The sequence below is a fragment of the Pseudoliparis swirei genome, chromosome 7 (assembly GCF_029220125.1).
Source record: "Pseudoliparis swirei isolate HS2019 ecotype Mariana Trench chromosome 7, NWPU_hadal_v1, whole genome shotgun sequence".
NCBI lineage: Eukaryota > Metazoa > Chordata > Actinopteri > Perciformes > Liparidae > Pseudoliparis > Pseudoliparis swirei.
This window is the reverse complement of record NC_079394.1, coordinates 16,373,543-16,390,916: the sequence shown is the minus strand read 5'-3', so window position 1 is coordinate 16,390,916 and position 17,374 is coordinate 16,373,543. Positions and strand designations below refer to the sequence as shown.

The window sequence follows — 17,374 nt, the reverse complement described above, 5'->3', positions numbered from 1 at the left end:
TGGTCGGTAATGCCGTGCCTCCCTCAAGTGGGGCGTCACATGTCCGTCTACTCATCCGCCCTTTCAGGATTACGCCGGCTTTACTTAAATGACAACACACTCGAGGAGGCCCACAACGAGACGCTTCTTGTTTGTTTGTTTGTTTGTCGGCTACTAACTGTTTTGGTCTTTCACTAGAACCGCAAATTGACAAACATGTTAAGGTTTGTCAGTGTTCAGCCGCTGTCAATTAAGGCGTTAAAAACACACACACACAAAGACACACACACACGGAATCACAGATAAATTGATTTGTTTTGTAAAAAAAATAATGTTAATCGCTAAATGTTCTTGTTGTTTTTTTCACAGAATAGTTCAATCATCCTTAAAGAAATATATATATATATTAATAAAATCACTTGTCATATTGAGTAAAAATTGGCAACAAATAAATTATATTATTTATTTATATTAATATTTTTCGTAAACAATATATATATATATATATATATATTACGGTAATAAAATCTACGGTCATATTGATTGATTGATTGCTCTAGCGTCTCATCAAGCTCTGACGTGTAACTCCGTCCGCTCCAGTTCAACTAGTGAAGCGTTTTTCTAAATAAAACACACATGCACACGCACACAGTAATTCTGGAAACACTTGAGCTTTATTCTAATGGAATCGCAGAGAAATTAATTGTAAAATCAAAATAAATAAATTTTAAAAATAAAATAATTTGCTAGTCTGAAATAATAAAAAAGAGGAAAAATATAAATAAAAAGGCACATTATATTAATAATGCCACAATTATAGATTCTGGAAAGACTAATGTTCATTTCAAAATAAACGCAGCAGGCTGATTGATTAATTAAATGACTGATTGATTAAATGATTGATTTATTGCTCTAAAGCTTTATTCTAGCTTTAACGTGTAACTCCGTCCGCTCCGGTTCAACTTTTCAAAATAAAACACCAGGACTCAGCCAACCAGTTTTGAAAGCCTCTTTCCAGCCCTGGACTTCCCTGTTCCCCGGCCCCTCCTGCTCCCTCCATCGCCCCCTATGGAGCGATCGAGGACATAACAGACACTCTGACAAGTTGTTCTTCTACTCCGTCAGAGGACGAGGGCATGACGACGTGTTTATGTGAAGAAGTAGGGAAGAAGAAGGTTTATGTTTTGTGTATTGCGCGTGATGCATTCAGGAGTCGAGTCGTTCCCTTTTGTTCGTGAGAACTTGATTTCCTACATTTCCCAGAAAGCTTTTCACCCCTTAATAATACATTTAAAAGCTGGTTTCCCTTTTCACTTCCCCATGCAGTGTCGGGTGATGACGTTGTACATCGTCTTTATTATTTACCCCAGAAGAAGGGGGAAGGTTTGAAGAGTCACTTCATGGGTGAGTGGGTAGCAGGTCCGTCTTTCAATCAGGGGGTTGGAGGTTCAATCCCCGCCCTAGTCGATGTGTCCTTGAGCAAGACACTTAACCCTGAGTTGCTCCCTGTAGCTGCGTCTACAGTGAATGAATGTAACAGTATTGTAAGTCGCTTTGGATAAAAGCGTCAGCCAAATGACATGCAATGTAATGTAAATTAATAAAGTTAAGACGAGTTTCTGGTGACATTTTGACTTTACGCAAGTCGACTAGATAATATTACTGGTTTAGAATTCGATGACAAAAGTTTGAGATTTGATGTATTTGAGTCTCACGTCTGCCTTGTGTGTGATTTTAGATTTACTGAAAGAACTTCTACAATCAATCTTCAAGCAGTACAACAATGTCGTTGTTTAACAGGAATAAAAAGTAAGAACCAGCAGCACCTGAGCGGTCGAGAGAAAAACAGTATTTTAAGATGGATTTGATCCATAACATCAGTATTTTAAACGATGCACATATTGATTACTAATATCTAAAACCTTCAATCAACTGCAGGAGCTCTCTCTCTCTCTCTCTCTCTCTCTCTCTCTCTCTCTCTCTCTCTCTCTCTCTCTCTCTCTCTCTCTCTCTCTCTCTCTCTCTCTCTCTCTCTCTCTCTCTCTCTCTCTCTCTCTCTCTCTCTCTCTCTCTCTCTCTCTCTCTCTCTCTCTCTCTCTCTCTCTCTCTCGTCAATCAGACTTTTTTTTTTTCTCTAACTCAATAAATTAAATTTAAATAGCCTTTTTGATAACTGATTTTCAAAAAATGTCACTTTACATCCTTTTTTTTTTACTCACTTCTTTTCATTTAGTTTTCAATAACAATGTATTTTCATATTTTCACTTTCTTTTATTTATTTGCAGCACTTTACTTTGAAGGACATCAGCCTGAAAAGATTTACAGATTTCACAATAAGAGCCCGTTCGATGACTGAATTAATATTTTTAACACTTGCAGGTGAGTTTATTTTTCTTCCAGAGGTTTTGATGATGCGGCGTCACCTCGGCCTCCGATTGCCCTCAACGTTACAAGATCTATTCACCACATTAGTCCTTTTAAAAATATCGATAAATCAATGACGCCTATGCAGCGTGGGAGTAACACAAGGCAGTGTGTGTGTGTGTGTGTGTGTGTAGAGCCACGCTGGTCCACACTCTCTCACACACACACACACACCTTCTTATCTGAGTATGTTTGACTCCGGTGGGCTCGGAGCCGCACATACACTTTAACATAGTCACACTTTAAGTTGACCTTTGAGGAGTGTGGTAACATCCAGCCCCGTGTGTAGGAGCACATTTTAAAATCAGACGTGATACGGCACACACACACACACGCACACACGCACACACACACACACAGTGTGAAACAGGTGTTTGAAAACATAAATGTCCCCTTCTTGTCAGCGTGTGTTGTAACTTGTCATTACAGAACCACCGGTCCCTGAAGTGCACCTGAACGCCACGCAATTAATACCCGTCATATTGAGCCTCACCTGCACACAGCTGCGTTTAAACTCAATGCATTCGGGGGTCAAGCAGCGTAGAGTGAAAATCACTCGCTGGAATATTTAGAGGCAAGATGGTTAATGGGTCAGAGAGTTCATTTTAATTTGTTTTTTAATATGGTTTTTTTAGGATAAGAGATTTACTTTCATTAAGTCTCCACTCTAGATTAGAGGGTAGTGGTAAAAGCTGTTTGCCAACCGCCATGAAAAGCAACAGAAGAAGAAGAAGAAGTTCACTCTTGCAAGACGCTTGTGGAAATCACATACTTCTTGTTGCTGCTCATCTCTTCGGGCCGCGCGTGATAAATCTCCTGGAGGAATGTACCGAGTGGGTCACCGGAGCAGCTGCTGATGCTTGACCTGATAAAAAGAAAAAAGAAAAACAAATGGAGATGTCATATATCTTTTTTTCCTTTTTTACAACCAAAGTACAACAAAAACACAGTGAAAGAATAATGAAGGATGTTCTCACAATAAGACTTAATATGGGTCATATAGAAGGTTTTTACAACTATATGATTTGATTTATAAAACACAAAGCAGTCAAATATGATCACAGGAGAAACAGATAATAAAAAATAAAAAGGATAAATCCAACAAATATAATGCAAACACTCACAAAAAACTAATCTCTTGATCAATTTCAGGACTTAATAACCTGCTGCAGTTGTTTTAGCTGCTAAATAATAATCATAAAATCGTATAACTATCACCAATGAGCCGCTTAACCAAAACATAACGCGCTCCTCGCGCTGCGCATTTACACACAACGTCGTTAAATAGTTCCCAAAACAACGTTACGCCGCGCAGCTAGAGCAGGACTCCAAGAAGCATAGCAAACTAAATAAAGTGACATAAAGCCGGTACCGGAGAACACGTTGCAGGGAAATGAGCCGCAGTGTTCTGAAGGTGGTTGTAATGCTTGAGGCGCGCGCACGCGCGGACGGGGGCGCGGAGGGAGAAATGCCTGTCAAACAAAAACGTGGAGCAGAGAGAGTGAAGGAACTCACCGCTGTGTGTGTGTGTGTGTGTGGGTCCCGTGTGTCTGGCGTGAAGAAGTCCACTTCCACTGCGCGCGGGTGTGGGGGGAGGGGTTGTGTGAGGCGTCGCCTGCGCCTCAGCACGTGGCCGCCTGATCCTCCTCCTCCTCTATCTGCTGGGCCATCCTTCTGTCAACGCCACTCCTCCGGTGGGAGGTCAAACTGCTTCACTGCTGCACCATCATCACTTTACCAACACCTCCACCATCACCACCTCCACCCAGTGTTGAACCAGGTAATTATTTCAACGTAAAGTCACTAATATGTGGAAAAAAACATAAACAACAAAGGGAATTGTTGTAAAAAATGTTTTTTAAATAGTACAACAATATTTAAGAAAAATGATTGTTTATATAATTTTTGGGGGATTTTTGACATGTCTACTCTCGTAGGATGTTCTGCAGGATCACTCGGGTACTTTTCATAAAATACTCGCTGGGATTTGTTTTCTGATTTGTGAATTATTTAATTTTTTATTCAGTTTATTTTATATAGCCCAATATCAAAAATTATGAATTTTCCTCATATGGCTTTACAATCTGTACACATGAAATCCCTGGACCAGGACCTCAGGAAAAACTCCCAGACAATATGGAATTATTATGTATTTTGAATCTACAGCTCCATCTGTTGGAGGTAATGTGGAAATATTAGCCTGTCAACACCAACACACACACATACACGCAACAGTGGCCTGTTATATACTATATCCTCTAAAACAGCAGTCGACTGACCTAAAGTGACTTAAATGATTCCTCAATTTATGCTAAAAGCATATTTATTAAGAAATGAATGACGGTGTCTGTAGCTCCGCCATGCCCCTGTGAGATTATCAATCCATAACGTGTTCAACATGAGTAGAAAACACTTATTAACTCTGGTCTTTCAGGCAAAAGTTAACCTCGAGTAAAACAGGAAAATTAACCAGATGAAAATTAACCAGATTAAAATTAACCAGATGAAAATCAACCAGATGAAAATCAACCAGATGAAAATTAACCAAATGAAAATCAACCAGATGAAAATCAACCAGGTGAAAACCAACCAGGTGACAGCCACCATGTTGTCAAGAAAATAAATGGTAATATTACATGTTTTTCTGAATAACAATAATAATTTTCTGCACAAGGGCTTTTGCCTGGGAACGTTTAATCTTTACTTCTTGGAAAGCATGAACACAACACAAACATGGGCTGTGTCTACTACCGCGCACTTGAGCACTTCGAGCACTGACTTTCAGTGCTCGAAGTGCTCGAAGTGCGCCACACTGACAAAACCAGCAAAATGCAGTGCACTGAAAGTACCCGGATGGTGCACTGCAAACGGGCCAAAAATGTAGTGTAAAACGATGGACACTACTCGCACTAAGCGGCCGCCATCTTGGTGACGTAGCGGAAGAGGAGGAGCCCTTTCGCCAGCTTTTCATTTTATTTCTAAAACAATGGCGGACAGCACAAGCGGTAGACCACGAAGCTACAGACCGTAAATGTAAGTATCAGCGGTAATTACACATTGTACTGGTATTAAAGACATGAGTATTTGGTGGAGTTAACGATGTATATGATATATACCGACAGTTAGCATACCTAGGTAGCATTAGATGCCATTGGATCTGCATGGCAGTTATGATAAACTAGCTGGGTAATCCACCACCCGGTCCTCTTGCCAGTCCGACGAAGGTGCACTTTTATCGGACACTTTTCGCTTGACGAGCGGGGCAGGTGGCGGGCTCCAGCGGCAAGTCCGACGACAGATGGCTATGTCAGTCATCGGACAGTGTTAAACAATGTTAACCAATCGAAATAGCAATTTTAATTATGGATTAACAATGGATATGCTCAGTTTAATAACTGGTTAACATGACACCGTGAACGTTTGGCCACACGCCGCCCGATAATTAATACCGTTACGATAGCTATCTAAGCTTGTCCTTCTAGAAATAATTGTAGCTTTCAATCATCGTTGTGTGTTGTTTTTTTAATGTCGTGTATGTATTAATTTAAATGTAATCGTGGTCTGGGACAGAGCACTGAATGGCTATCCTATTTCTGTTTCCTGCCCCAGAGACGTTTCCTGGAGGTGCTGGTGCTGGTCCTCTGCTGCCCTCCTGACATCTGCATCTGGCTCCAATGACCTCTGGCACCTCACATCCACCTCCAGGGCCTTTAAGAAGATGGACCGCCATCGCGTCTTCAGTATCCCGAAGGACCTCTCCACAACACACCTCGCCTTTGACAGGCAGCAGTTGTAGCTTGGAGGTGGACAGGCTGCCTGAAGGGGGTCATGAGGCAGATGGGTTGGGACAGGCAGGGATAGCCACCATCCCCAAGGATACAGTATCCTGGTGGAGGGGATGACTGCTCATAGAAGATGGGGCTGTTATTCAGGACCCTGGCATCATGCTCTGAGTCTGGGTAGCCCACACACACATCTATGAATTTGCACTTATAATCACAGATGGCCTGCAGCTGGATGGAATGAAAAAGCTTCCTGTTAAAATAGCAGGCAGCATCCTCCGCTGGGGGCTTCACTCTGACGTGGCAGCCATCAATAGCCCCCACCACTCTGCTGAAGGCTGCCGACCCAGCTAGACGGGCGAAGCGGGCAGGGGAAGGGAAGATTATATTAATATGCAAGTCATTTTATCAATAAAATGTTGTCATTGAGGTTTTGTAGTCTTTTATTGCGTTTTCTGATTTATATTAGAATTGATGCATGTTTGTAACAATAATTAATATGCCTGTGTGTTCAATTGCTCATTGATTCCTGTATCAGGGTGAACTTCACTACAACAGAGATGTGTATAAAAGTACAGTCAGTCAAAGTAGGCCTATTACTGTGTGAATTCAAGCAGATGATGCCTATCATTTCAGTGGATAATTCTTAAAACTAATTGGAATCTAGGGACAAACATGTAAAGATTTGTCATGTTTAATTTCCATATGGTGTGTATGTGGATTGCAAAGAAGAAGGCTACTTCTGACAAAGATAATTGAGAATTTAGCATACCTAGCGAGGAGAATTTAATTGCAACAACTACATGAAGCTATGCTGTGAAGGTAAGGCAAAATCACACAATTAAATTTACATATACCATCTCGACTTCAGCCAGAAGGCGGAGGCTCCTGCCGCGATTGTGGAGGTATCGCAGTTTCCACATGGGGTGGAGAAAGGTAAACAAGGGGCAACAAGAGGGCAAGAAGTGCATTCATTTTGTCACTTTAAGGGTTAGGGTATCGCAAGCAGATTTGCATACGTCACTCCCGGCTTAATTTCGCGGGTGCCGTGAACAGATTTGCGTTCGTCACTTCCGCCAAGTGGTTAACGTAAGTGTTCCATTTGAGACAGCACTTCATCAGCGACGCAGTGCACTGCATTGCAGTGTACTTCGTTAAGTGTGCGGTAGTAGACACAGCCCGTGTAACCTCTCACGTTTACCAGCGCAGTGACTAAACATTGGTAGCATCAAAGCTAGCTAGCTCACCGGTGTTACGGTTTAACAGGCGACTCTGTTAACTGGCGACTTTTCACGTATAGCTGTGCTCGTGAATGCCACTTTGGTTTAATTTAGAAATGAAGTGTCAACCACTCTCATATACATACTAATATATACTATACAAATTAAACAATGCGACATTTATGAGGGCAGCTCCATGTTCTCTTCCTATTTTCAACAGCCGTCTGTAACTACGACAACAACAGTTTAAAGTCGCAAGTTAACACGGTCGCTTATTGAACCGTAACACCGGTTTTACTTCCATTTTAACATTTTAGCTTTCCATTATATACATAACTTTTAGAACATACCTGTTACTCTCCTAAAGATTGGTGACACTGCTTTCTCGGCCCTGTGAATAAACGTGGTGGAAGAAAATAACGTGAACTACTTGTGCCCGTTTTTAACAGTCAAGTAACACATTCAGAATTAAAGTTACAATCATATTTATCAACACAAAACAATCCGTGAAACATAACTTCCATGATGGGTTTAACGGTTAATGCATGCACACGTCAGTAGTGTGCACGAACGTAATGGCTGTTGGGCTTTTAAGTTCAGATGAAATATATATATATTTTTTCATGCTAAAAACGTTTAATGTTTCTAGTATTTCCATATTGTGAACATTGACTTTTAATTAATTTCATCAGCCTATTTACATTTTGTATTATAATGAAGAAGTTACTTCAGGCTCTCGGTACTTGTGACAGAATTTATTATGGTCTTTTGAAGTTTTAGAAATTAATATAGATTAATACCATAAAAGAAACAATCATTAGTTGTAGTTTGCAAAATAGCTCAACCGCTTGCTGTAATGCAAGAGCAATAATAATCATATGATATAAAAAACTAAAGTTAGAATATAAATACTAAAGTTAAAGTTAGTGAGCTCTAAGAAGTAAGAGTTATTTTACTTAATACTTTATGTACATTTGCTTAATTATCTGTTTATTTAAGCTACATTTTCAATGCAGGAATTTTTTTTCTTACTTGTAAGGAAAATATCTGACTTCTTCCTCCACCACTGCTGCCAGAGGAAGAAGGTGTGACAAATGCAACACACTAATCACGTAGGCCTATTTTCTTATAGCTCTGGTTTGGTCTCCACAAAGATATTTCATTAGATGCTAGCTAGCTGTTGAACTTCATCCACCAACCAGTTGCTATTTGGCTCCGATAAACCACACTGAACCCGGATTAATGGTTTTATCCAAGCTTATTCGCTTAAACCAGCTGCCTGGTGACAGCGTAGAGTAAATGAGCTGTAACATCAAAACAATGAGCTAACGGGGGCCAAAATGCTTGATCGTGTTTTAAAAATGCTTTAAATAAATGGCTTTCTGGTTGCAAATCTTGAATAGTTTATTTGTAATGCGTGGCAGCTGGAACACAGGTCGGAGCAGAAGTTTTACTTTTTATGATGATTTTGCACACTTTTTTGAGTCTCCTTCGCATCTCTCGCTATTGTTTTTTCAACCAAACTCATCCAGTTGAGTTCAGAAAATCACTTTTCAAAATAAGAAAGGCTTCACTTTGAAAGAAGCAAGCAGTGACGCCATTATTGTACAGTTGTTAGAAGGAAAGAAACCTTGTTTTTGGTGTCACGTGACACGGAGACGCCATTATTGTTCGGTGTTAGAAGGCAAGAAACCTTGTTTTTGGTGTTACGTGACACGGAGAGGCCATTATTGTTTTGTTGTTAGAAGGCAAGAAACCTCGTTTTTGGTGTTACGTGACACGGAGACGCCATTATTGTTCGGTTGTTAGAATGCAAGAAACCTCGCTACGGGCGCCATCTTGGCTACATAGCGGAAGAGGAGGAGCCCTTTTGCCAGCTTTTCATTTTATTTCTAAAACAATGGCGGACGAGATGGCTACGGTAGCACAAGCGGTAGACCACGAAGCTCCTGCCGCGATTGTGGAGGTATCGCAGTTTCCACATGGGGTGGAGAAAGGGGTAAACAAGGGACAAAAAGAGGGCAAGAAGTGCATTCATTTTGTCAGTTTAAGTTTCGCGGGTATCGCAAGCAGATTTGCATACGTCACTCCCGGCTTAATTTCGCGGGTGCCGTGAACAGATTTGCGTCCGTCACTTCCGCCAAGTGGTTAACGTAAGTGTTCCATTTGAGACAGCACTTATCAGCGACGCAGTGCACTACAGATGTCAGTGCACTGTATTGCAGTGTACTTCGTAAAGTGTCCGGTAGTAGACACAGCCCTTGTCTTTCGTGTTACGTGACACGGAGACGTGACATGTTATCGTCGCTCAACTGAGAATTCTTGGCAGCTCTTTGAAGGCCTACAGACTGAACCTTGGTTGTTGTGTAACATTTTATTTTACCACAGAACTAAGGTCATGTTTTCAAATTCATACTGGATTATATTCAATACAATGGACAGTGATATTGAACTTGTATGAAAATCAAGTATCAACGTTTCTTGCTTGGGATGTTTAATGTTTAGGGTGTATTCTAGAGTTAGATGCGTGCCGATACCTGACACTTATTGGAAAATTAGGGGCTATTGCCAAAACATAGGCCTCAGACAGATTCCTGCCGTCATGGAATTTTATTGTCTGCAGGTTGTAACCTGATCTAATACTGATTTAAATACTTTGTTTTTGTAAAAGAAAATTGAAAAGTCCTGTATTTCAAACAACTTTCTTCATATGTCTGATGGGAAATTAACTTTTATATTTGTATTCAAATACAATGGGAGTAATATGATATTATATATATTATAATATATAGATATATAATATATAAATTATTCCCTATCCATAAAGATATAAACATGTTCATGTAACAAATCAGTAGATATCTAAAAGAAAATGATTAATATTACTAATAATAGCACGATATGATTTATTTTAAACAGAACGATGATAAGTTAATATATCTATTACCCAAAGTTCTTTGTGTATTTCAAACCATTTGGCCTGAGCATCTTTAAACTTCAAGCTTGACAAGAATGAAACCATTAATCGTACTAGGGGTTTTAACACTTTTTGTTGGTTCAAGACCTTCTTTCTGATACGATCAGATAAACAACACGTTGTGCCAGCTCATGCTTTGATGTAAAATTATTCCAGGAATAATAGTTTCACCTCCAAACTTTTCCCCCTGAAATTCCTCAGACAACATCATGACCGTAACAATGATTTTTATATCAAGCATTTTAGCGTCAACGTGTTCTGGATCTTATCTCTTTATCTGGTCACACCAGTAAGGATCACAGATGAGGATGTAAGTAGCTATAAAGTGTTATGTCTGTTCTGTCTAAAGCCCTTGAGCTAGATCTGCTGTATTTACACTGATGTTTCCAAAATGTCAGCGTTGATTTAGGTGGTAAATGTGAAATTCTGAGCATTGCTATTGCTTCTACGCCACTCTAAAAGCTAACAGTGCTAACAGTGCAAAGAACAGTGCTAACAACAATAACTGCGCTAACAACGGCAACAACGCTAACAATGGCAACAGTGCTTTCAACAACAACAGTGCTAAAAACAGCTACAGAGCTAACACAGCAACAGCGCAAAAAAACCTGCGCCAACAACAGCGCTAACAAAGGCAACAGTGCTAAAAACAGCAACAGTGCTAAAAAAGGCAACAGCGCTAAAAGCAGCAACAGTGCTAACAACAGTAACAGCCCAAAAAAACGTAACGGTGCTAAAAATAGCAACAGCGCTTAAAACAGCAGCAGCGCTAACAACGGCAATAGCGCTGAAAACAGCAATATCGCCAACAACACAACAGTGCTAACAACGGCAACAACGCTAACAACCGCAACAGCGAAAAACTCAAATACGTTCATGTAACCAAACCAGCTGTAGCGGCGTTGCGTCTGCGTGTTTTTTGTTAAAACGCAAACGAGCTGCAGACACATTCACTTCCTGCTTCCTTACGCAAAATAACTTGACATTGTATCGTTCCTTTCTTCTTGTCTTTATTTGATGTAAACAAAGATACATTAACTATACACACAAAATAAATAAACTCTATCCTACTTTCATACGGTCTTACGTTCTCATGGTAGAAAAACTGTGTTTTCTGGTGCCTAATGCAGCTCGTTACCTTCACCTGCTGCCGTCATGATGTCATTTATAGACTTCGTCCTTGTGGCTCTTACACCAGCAGTGCAAACATTTAGTTGGCGTCCCAAAAAAAAATGATAATCAGTTAAATCAAACAGTTTTGATTGATTGATTGAATTTGTTATTATTATTATTAAACAATAACTCAATATGAATTCTTTCTCACAGATGATTATACAATGTAATCAGGGTGTCCGCGGGGCATTAAAAAGTCTTTAAAAGTCTTAAATTGCTTTTCCTAAAAATAAGGCCTTAAAAAGTCTTAAATTGTCTTAAATTCAGATTGGATTGGTCTTACATTTTTTTGGGTGTCATGTCATTACGAATATGAGGCAATCTGTTCCACCAGGTCCGTATTTTGCTCCGGTTGCTCTGCGGCGTCTCTGGTGTCACCGGGGCCACGCCCCTTCTCTTAAAGGGGCCCCGCATATTCGGTCCCATCCCCTACAACGTGAAGCATCGGCTACTTTAGAAAACGAGTGTTTCTGGTCACGGTCGGTGAAATGCTTCTGAAGCTGCGTTATGTGTCGGAAGACTTTCTAGCGGTGGAATCTCACGAGCAGAGCAAGAAGCACAGAGACTAGCGAAGGCCGCCAGCAGCCCGCGGGGCTAACTGCTGCTCCGCCGCTAGCTCCTGCTCCGCCGCCAGCAACAACGTCAACGCTACAACGCTGGAGGTCACCGAAGTCCAACGCTGCGGTGCGTTCTTCATTCTGTTCCACGAGACTCTGAACCAGACCACCGCGAGCAGACAGCTGGACTTCATGTGCGTTATTGGTGAAATGACCAGGTCCCGTCAGGATCCCATGGAGCACAGCTCATGGGCCATGACACCGCCCAGGACCTACTTCAGCATCTGTCAGTCTAACATAAATATATATGTATTAACTATCCTCATGTATATGAGTATGTGTATCATATAGTTAAGCTTTACTCATGTGTCAAGTTAATAACAGCTATGGATAGGCGCACTACACACTAATTAGACTAATTAAAAATAGTTTTAGAATGGTAGTAGAGTGGTGTTTACCTGTCAATATGTCTACATAGTAGACACTAGGCTCAAGGGATGGCTCACGTTGCTTAATTTGTAAAAATAGTATTCATTCATATTTATCCAGTCTGACATTAATCTGAAGTGGTGGTGTCATGAAGAGATGTGTTGACTGTTGTTTGGCTAATGTCTGCCTTTTTGTTCTTTTTTCCAGGAGAATGGACCAAATGTCAACTGGAAGTTTTTGTATTCATACAGTTTGAAAAGGATTGTTTTCCTAGTACATTCACAAAAGCTCAGGAGGAGACATGAACCTGTGCACAAACATCCATCACATAGAGACATGAGAACTCACTCGCTCACTCACACACACACACACACACACACACACACACACACACACACATACATTCTATTATGTAAATGTGCATTTTAAAAGCAGCTGGAAATGTTATTTATGTTATTTTATAGATTTTTTTGTTCAAAAGGAACTATGTTGCATGTATTTAAAAAATATATTTACTTGATTTTATAGGCATTTGTTCATGGGACCTAAATGTTCTGAAAATGTTGTATTAATAAATATAATTTACAACAGCAATGACATTTGTGTTATCCTTTTGCATTACACCATACTGTTAATTTTGAACAGACATCAGTGTGTTTACTTTGAATTAATTAATTTAGAATAATGTATATTTCCTTCGTACGTTAGGTCTTAAATTTTATTTAGACGTGGTCTTAAAAAGTCTTAAAAAGTCTTAAATTTCACTGGTTTATTCCTGTTGACACCCTGGTAATATTAATTAAGTAAAGTGTGTGGTAACCGAGGCCATTTTAACACTGTTTGTCAGACAAGACCTCCTAAACCTATTTCAAGGTAAACAACACTTTTACCTGAAGAGCATGACATAGTCAAAAGTTAAATATTGCACGTCATGTGCTTTTGCCTTTACGATACTTGAGTGGAAATTTGTTCTCAAAACATCGTTTTATGTTTTTATTCATAACACAAAATATTGTTAAGGCTAACATGACGACATGTCTGAGACAAGTTAGTGCGCGAAAGGGATTGTCCCTCATATGAGAGTGTATAATGCAAAACAGCTGCTGTTTTACACATTCAACCCAAAGCGCGTCAGCAGTTCGATGTTTTTCCACAATGGAAGACAAAGTTTTAATAGTGGAAATAAAAGGCTGCAGAGCTGAGGGAGAAGCTAACAGGACTTGATGCCCCTTCAGCTCACAGTTCTTTTGGGTTTACTTCAAATTCGTTTTTTTAGAAACATTAAAGTACTTGACTTGATTTCTCCTTCGAGGATTGGAGGATTGGATTTAAAAAGGTACCAGCATCGCCTCCGTTGGCCCTTTGTAGTTTGAAAAGTATTCAATGTGACTACCTGATGCTGCTGTTTAAATCTCTTGTTTTTCCACTGGCTTTTATTGCCAGCTCGTGCCTTTGATGTTAAATTGTTCCAGGAAACAAAATTTTACACCATCGAACCTTTTCTCTGAAAATCCTCAGGTCACATCGGCACAACAAGAATGGGCCAAATTCTATCGTAACTAATTGATTAATTTTCATGTTGGCAACTCAACAACTTTCTTTCTTATTTGTTGAGTTAACTAATTCTAATATTTATCATCAGTTTTGTGTAATCAAAAGTAAGGATTGTGAGTCTTTTGAGAGTTACAGGTACATTTAAAAAGATGTTTCCAACAGGTACGGTCATGGAAAACCTGGAAAAGTCAGGGAATTTGTAAATGGTTATTTCCAGGCCTGGAAAAGTCCTTAAAAAATGTATTTCCAAAAGTTATGGAAAAGTCATGGAAAATGTGTTAGATTAATCTGTTCATTTACGCAGTTTGATTAAAAAGAAAAAAAACATTTGTATAAATATTTATTCTTTTAATCAAACTATTGTGTCTCACTCATTTGTGTATACACGGATATTTCACCAAATGTTTGGTCATGGGAATTTGGTTTAAAGTCATGGACATCCATTGGTCACCATGTGTATGAACCCTGTTCATTAGTCAACATGTGTATGAACCCTGTTCATTGGTCCTGTGGATGAACCCTGTTCATTGGTCATGTGGATGAACCCTGTTCATTAGTCAATATGTGTATGAACCCTGTTCATTGGTCACCATGTGGATGAACCCTGTTCATTGGTCACCATGTGTATGAACCCTGTTCATTGGTCACCATGTGGATGAACCCTGTTCATTGGTCATGTGTATGAACCCTGTTCATTAGTCAACATGTGTATGAACCCTGTTCATTGGTCACCATGTGTATGAACCCTGTTCATTGGTCATGTGCAGTGGTCCCCAAACTACGGCCCGCGGGCCGGATTCGGCCCGCCTCCACCTTTGGACCGGCCCCCTGAACAATACCAGAGACTCGTTCCGATTTATTATTTTTTTCACCTGGCCCGCTGCCGTTGAGATTGCAGTGAGACGCGGAGAAAATGTGGAGTGGTGCTCTTCGCAATAAAACATCTTTGATGGGCGTGTCGCGTCTCGGCCAATCAGCGTTCAGATGTCGACAGCGTTTGGGAAGTTAGGTTAGCTTGAATGTTAGTCCGCTACATCTGCTGCTGTCACGCTGCACGGTGTAGCGATGCTAACAAAGTACCCGTACGTTAAAAACGATGTGATTTAGCATATTTTTAGTATCGATACTTCATTAAAAGATCCCCCCCCCCACCCCCGGCTGGCCCTCCAGCAGACAAGGGAAACATTATGTGGCCCTCTCAGGAAAAAGTTTGGGGACCCCTGGTCATGTGGATGAACCCTGTTCATTGGTCATGTGTATGAACCCTGTTCATTGGTCATGTGGATGAACCCTGTTCATTGGTCACCATGTGTATGAACCCTGTTCATTGGTCATGTGGATGAACCCTGTTCATTGTTCACCATGTGGATGAACCCTGTTCATTGGTCACCATGTGGATGAACCCTGTTCATTGTTCACCATGTGTATGAACCCTGTTCATTGTTCACCATGTGTATGAACCCTGTTCATTGGTCACCATGTGGATGAACCCTGTTCATTGTTCACCATGTGTATGAACCCTGTTCATTGTTCACCATGTGTATGAACCCTGTTCATTGGTCATGTGGATGAACCCTGTTCATTGGTCATGTGGATGAACCCTGTTCATTGGTCATGTGTATGAACCCTGTTCATTGGTCATGTGGATGAACCCTGTTCATTGTTCACCATGTGGATGAACCCTGTTCATTGGTCACCATGTGGATGAACCCTGTTCATTGTTCACCATGTGTATGAACCCTGTTCATTGTTCACCATGTGTATGAACCCTGTTCATTGGTCATGTGGATGAACCCTGTTCATTGGTCATGTGGATGAACCCTGTTCATTGGTCATGTGTATGAACCCTGTTCATTGGTCACCATGTGTATGAACCCTGTTCATTGGTCACCATGTGTATGAACCCTGTTCATTGGTCACCATGTGTATGAACCCTGTTCATTGTTCACCATGTGGATGAACCCTGTTCATTGGTCATGTGGGCCGTTACCAGCTGTTATTAGCAACCCAGTGGGGCAAATACTTAATAAAACCAACCCCAACGTCGTCGTAAAACACTGTTTCACATGAAAACCAGGAATAAGTGTAACTGCTGACCTTTGTGACCTGTCCATCTCTACACTACACAACATGTCATTTAGCTGACGCTTTTATCCAAAGCGACTTACAATCCTGTTACAATCATACACCGTAGACAGAGCTACAGGGAGCAATTCAGGGTTAAGTGTCTTGCTCAGGGACACATCGACTAGGGCAGGGATTGAACCTCCAACCCCCTGATTGAAAGACGGACCTGCTACCCACTGACCCACAGTCGCCCGCATCTCAAAATGATCCCAAACAAACAGTATGCTTTGTGTAAGATTAGAAGCCTTTCGTCCACATGCCAAAATGTATGCGTCTTTTCAATTTAAATACATTCGGCCCCATTGAACACGTTTGTTTACCTGATCATGGCATTGGGTCAAAGGTCAGGGGGTCACAAAGGTTATTACAGTTCATCCTTAGGATGAGTGAACCATGAATGTCTGAGTCCAAAATGTCACGGCAGTCTATTCCGTACTTATTGAGATATTTCAGTGTAAAATACAAAAAATATGAGAAGAGATATTTTCAAAATGTGATTTGTTTTGTTTCAAAGTCCGCGCGAGGTGGTTTTTATATTGTGTGTTATTAAAGGAGGATGCTTGAGGTGCATTCCTCGCAATTTGTGGACCGACTAACTCGAGTCGGTGCTGTATAGTTTTCATGGGACTGTTAATCTGTGACAGAAGAGATCTGAACCCTTTGTGGCCCCTTCAGGTACACGCTGAGAAAGAGTGTAACGCTGAACCACCAAGACACAGTGTGGAGCATTGGTTTGCTGGGATTTATTTATTTTACATTAGTCCTACATCTCCTTCTATGGGCCAGTTGGGGTATTACTTTCGTGACATAGGAGAGTATGAAGGGGATAAATACATGGTGACAATGTTAACCATGTTTATATTAATATAGTTGAAACCAGAATTAACCTTTATTTAATCCTGTGTGGGATTTAATACATTTATTGGACTTTAATTTGGTATCTAAACTGAATTAAATCACCCTAGTCACCATAAACATTTGGGTTTAATAGCTCCTCTATAATGATATAAAGTCTTTCAACACCTTTCACACCTTAGTACAGCTAGAATGTTCCATTTATATCCAAAATATGTTGTAACATTTAAACAAATATTTATATATGCTTTTATTCTTTTTTAATTGTCATTTGTAAATATTTGTATATGCATATAT

At 40.3% G+C, this 17,374-nt stretch overlaps 1 protein-coding gene and 1 long non-coding RNA gene across 7 annotated transcripts in view; one reads left to right on the top strand and one right to left on the bottom strand.

Moving 5' to 3' along the window:
• slc4a4a (solute carrier family 4 member 4a) overlaps nucleotides 1–4,148 on the bottom strand; it is a 63,508-nt gene extending 59,360 nt beyond the window's left edge. For 3 of the 6 annotated variants that reach the window (XM_056420035.1, XM_056420039.1, XM_056420038.1), the window contains exons 1-2: nucleotides 3,919–4,148; nucleotides 3,176–3,268 (exon numbers count right to left, since the gene is read on the bottom strand). In XM_056420035.1, the coding sequence (XP_056276010.1) occupies nucleotides 3,176–3,192 (17 nt within the window). In that variant the 5' untranslated portion in view covers nucleotides 3,193–3,268; nucleotides 3,919–4,148. The remainder of the gene's footprint in view (nucleotides 1–3,175; nucleotides 3,269–3,918) is intronic. The other 3 variants (XM_056420033.1, XM_056420036.1, XM_056420037.1) reach the window with 1 other exon arrangement.
• Nucleotides 4,149–5,145: 997 nt separating this feature from the next.
• Nucleotides 5,146–6,614, top strand: LOC130197377 (uncharacterized). Its single transcript, XR_008832439.1, has 2 exons — nucleotides 5,146–5,436; nucleotides 6,013–6,614. It is a non-coding gene; the product is annotated as an uncharacterized LOC130197377 (long non-coding RNA).
• Nucleotides 6,615–17,374: the final 10,760 nt, after the last annotated feature.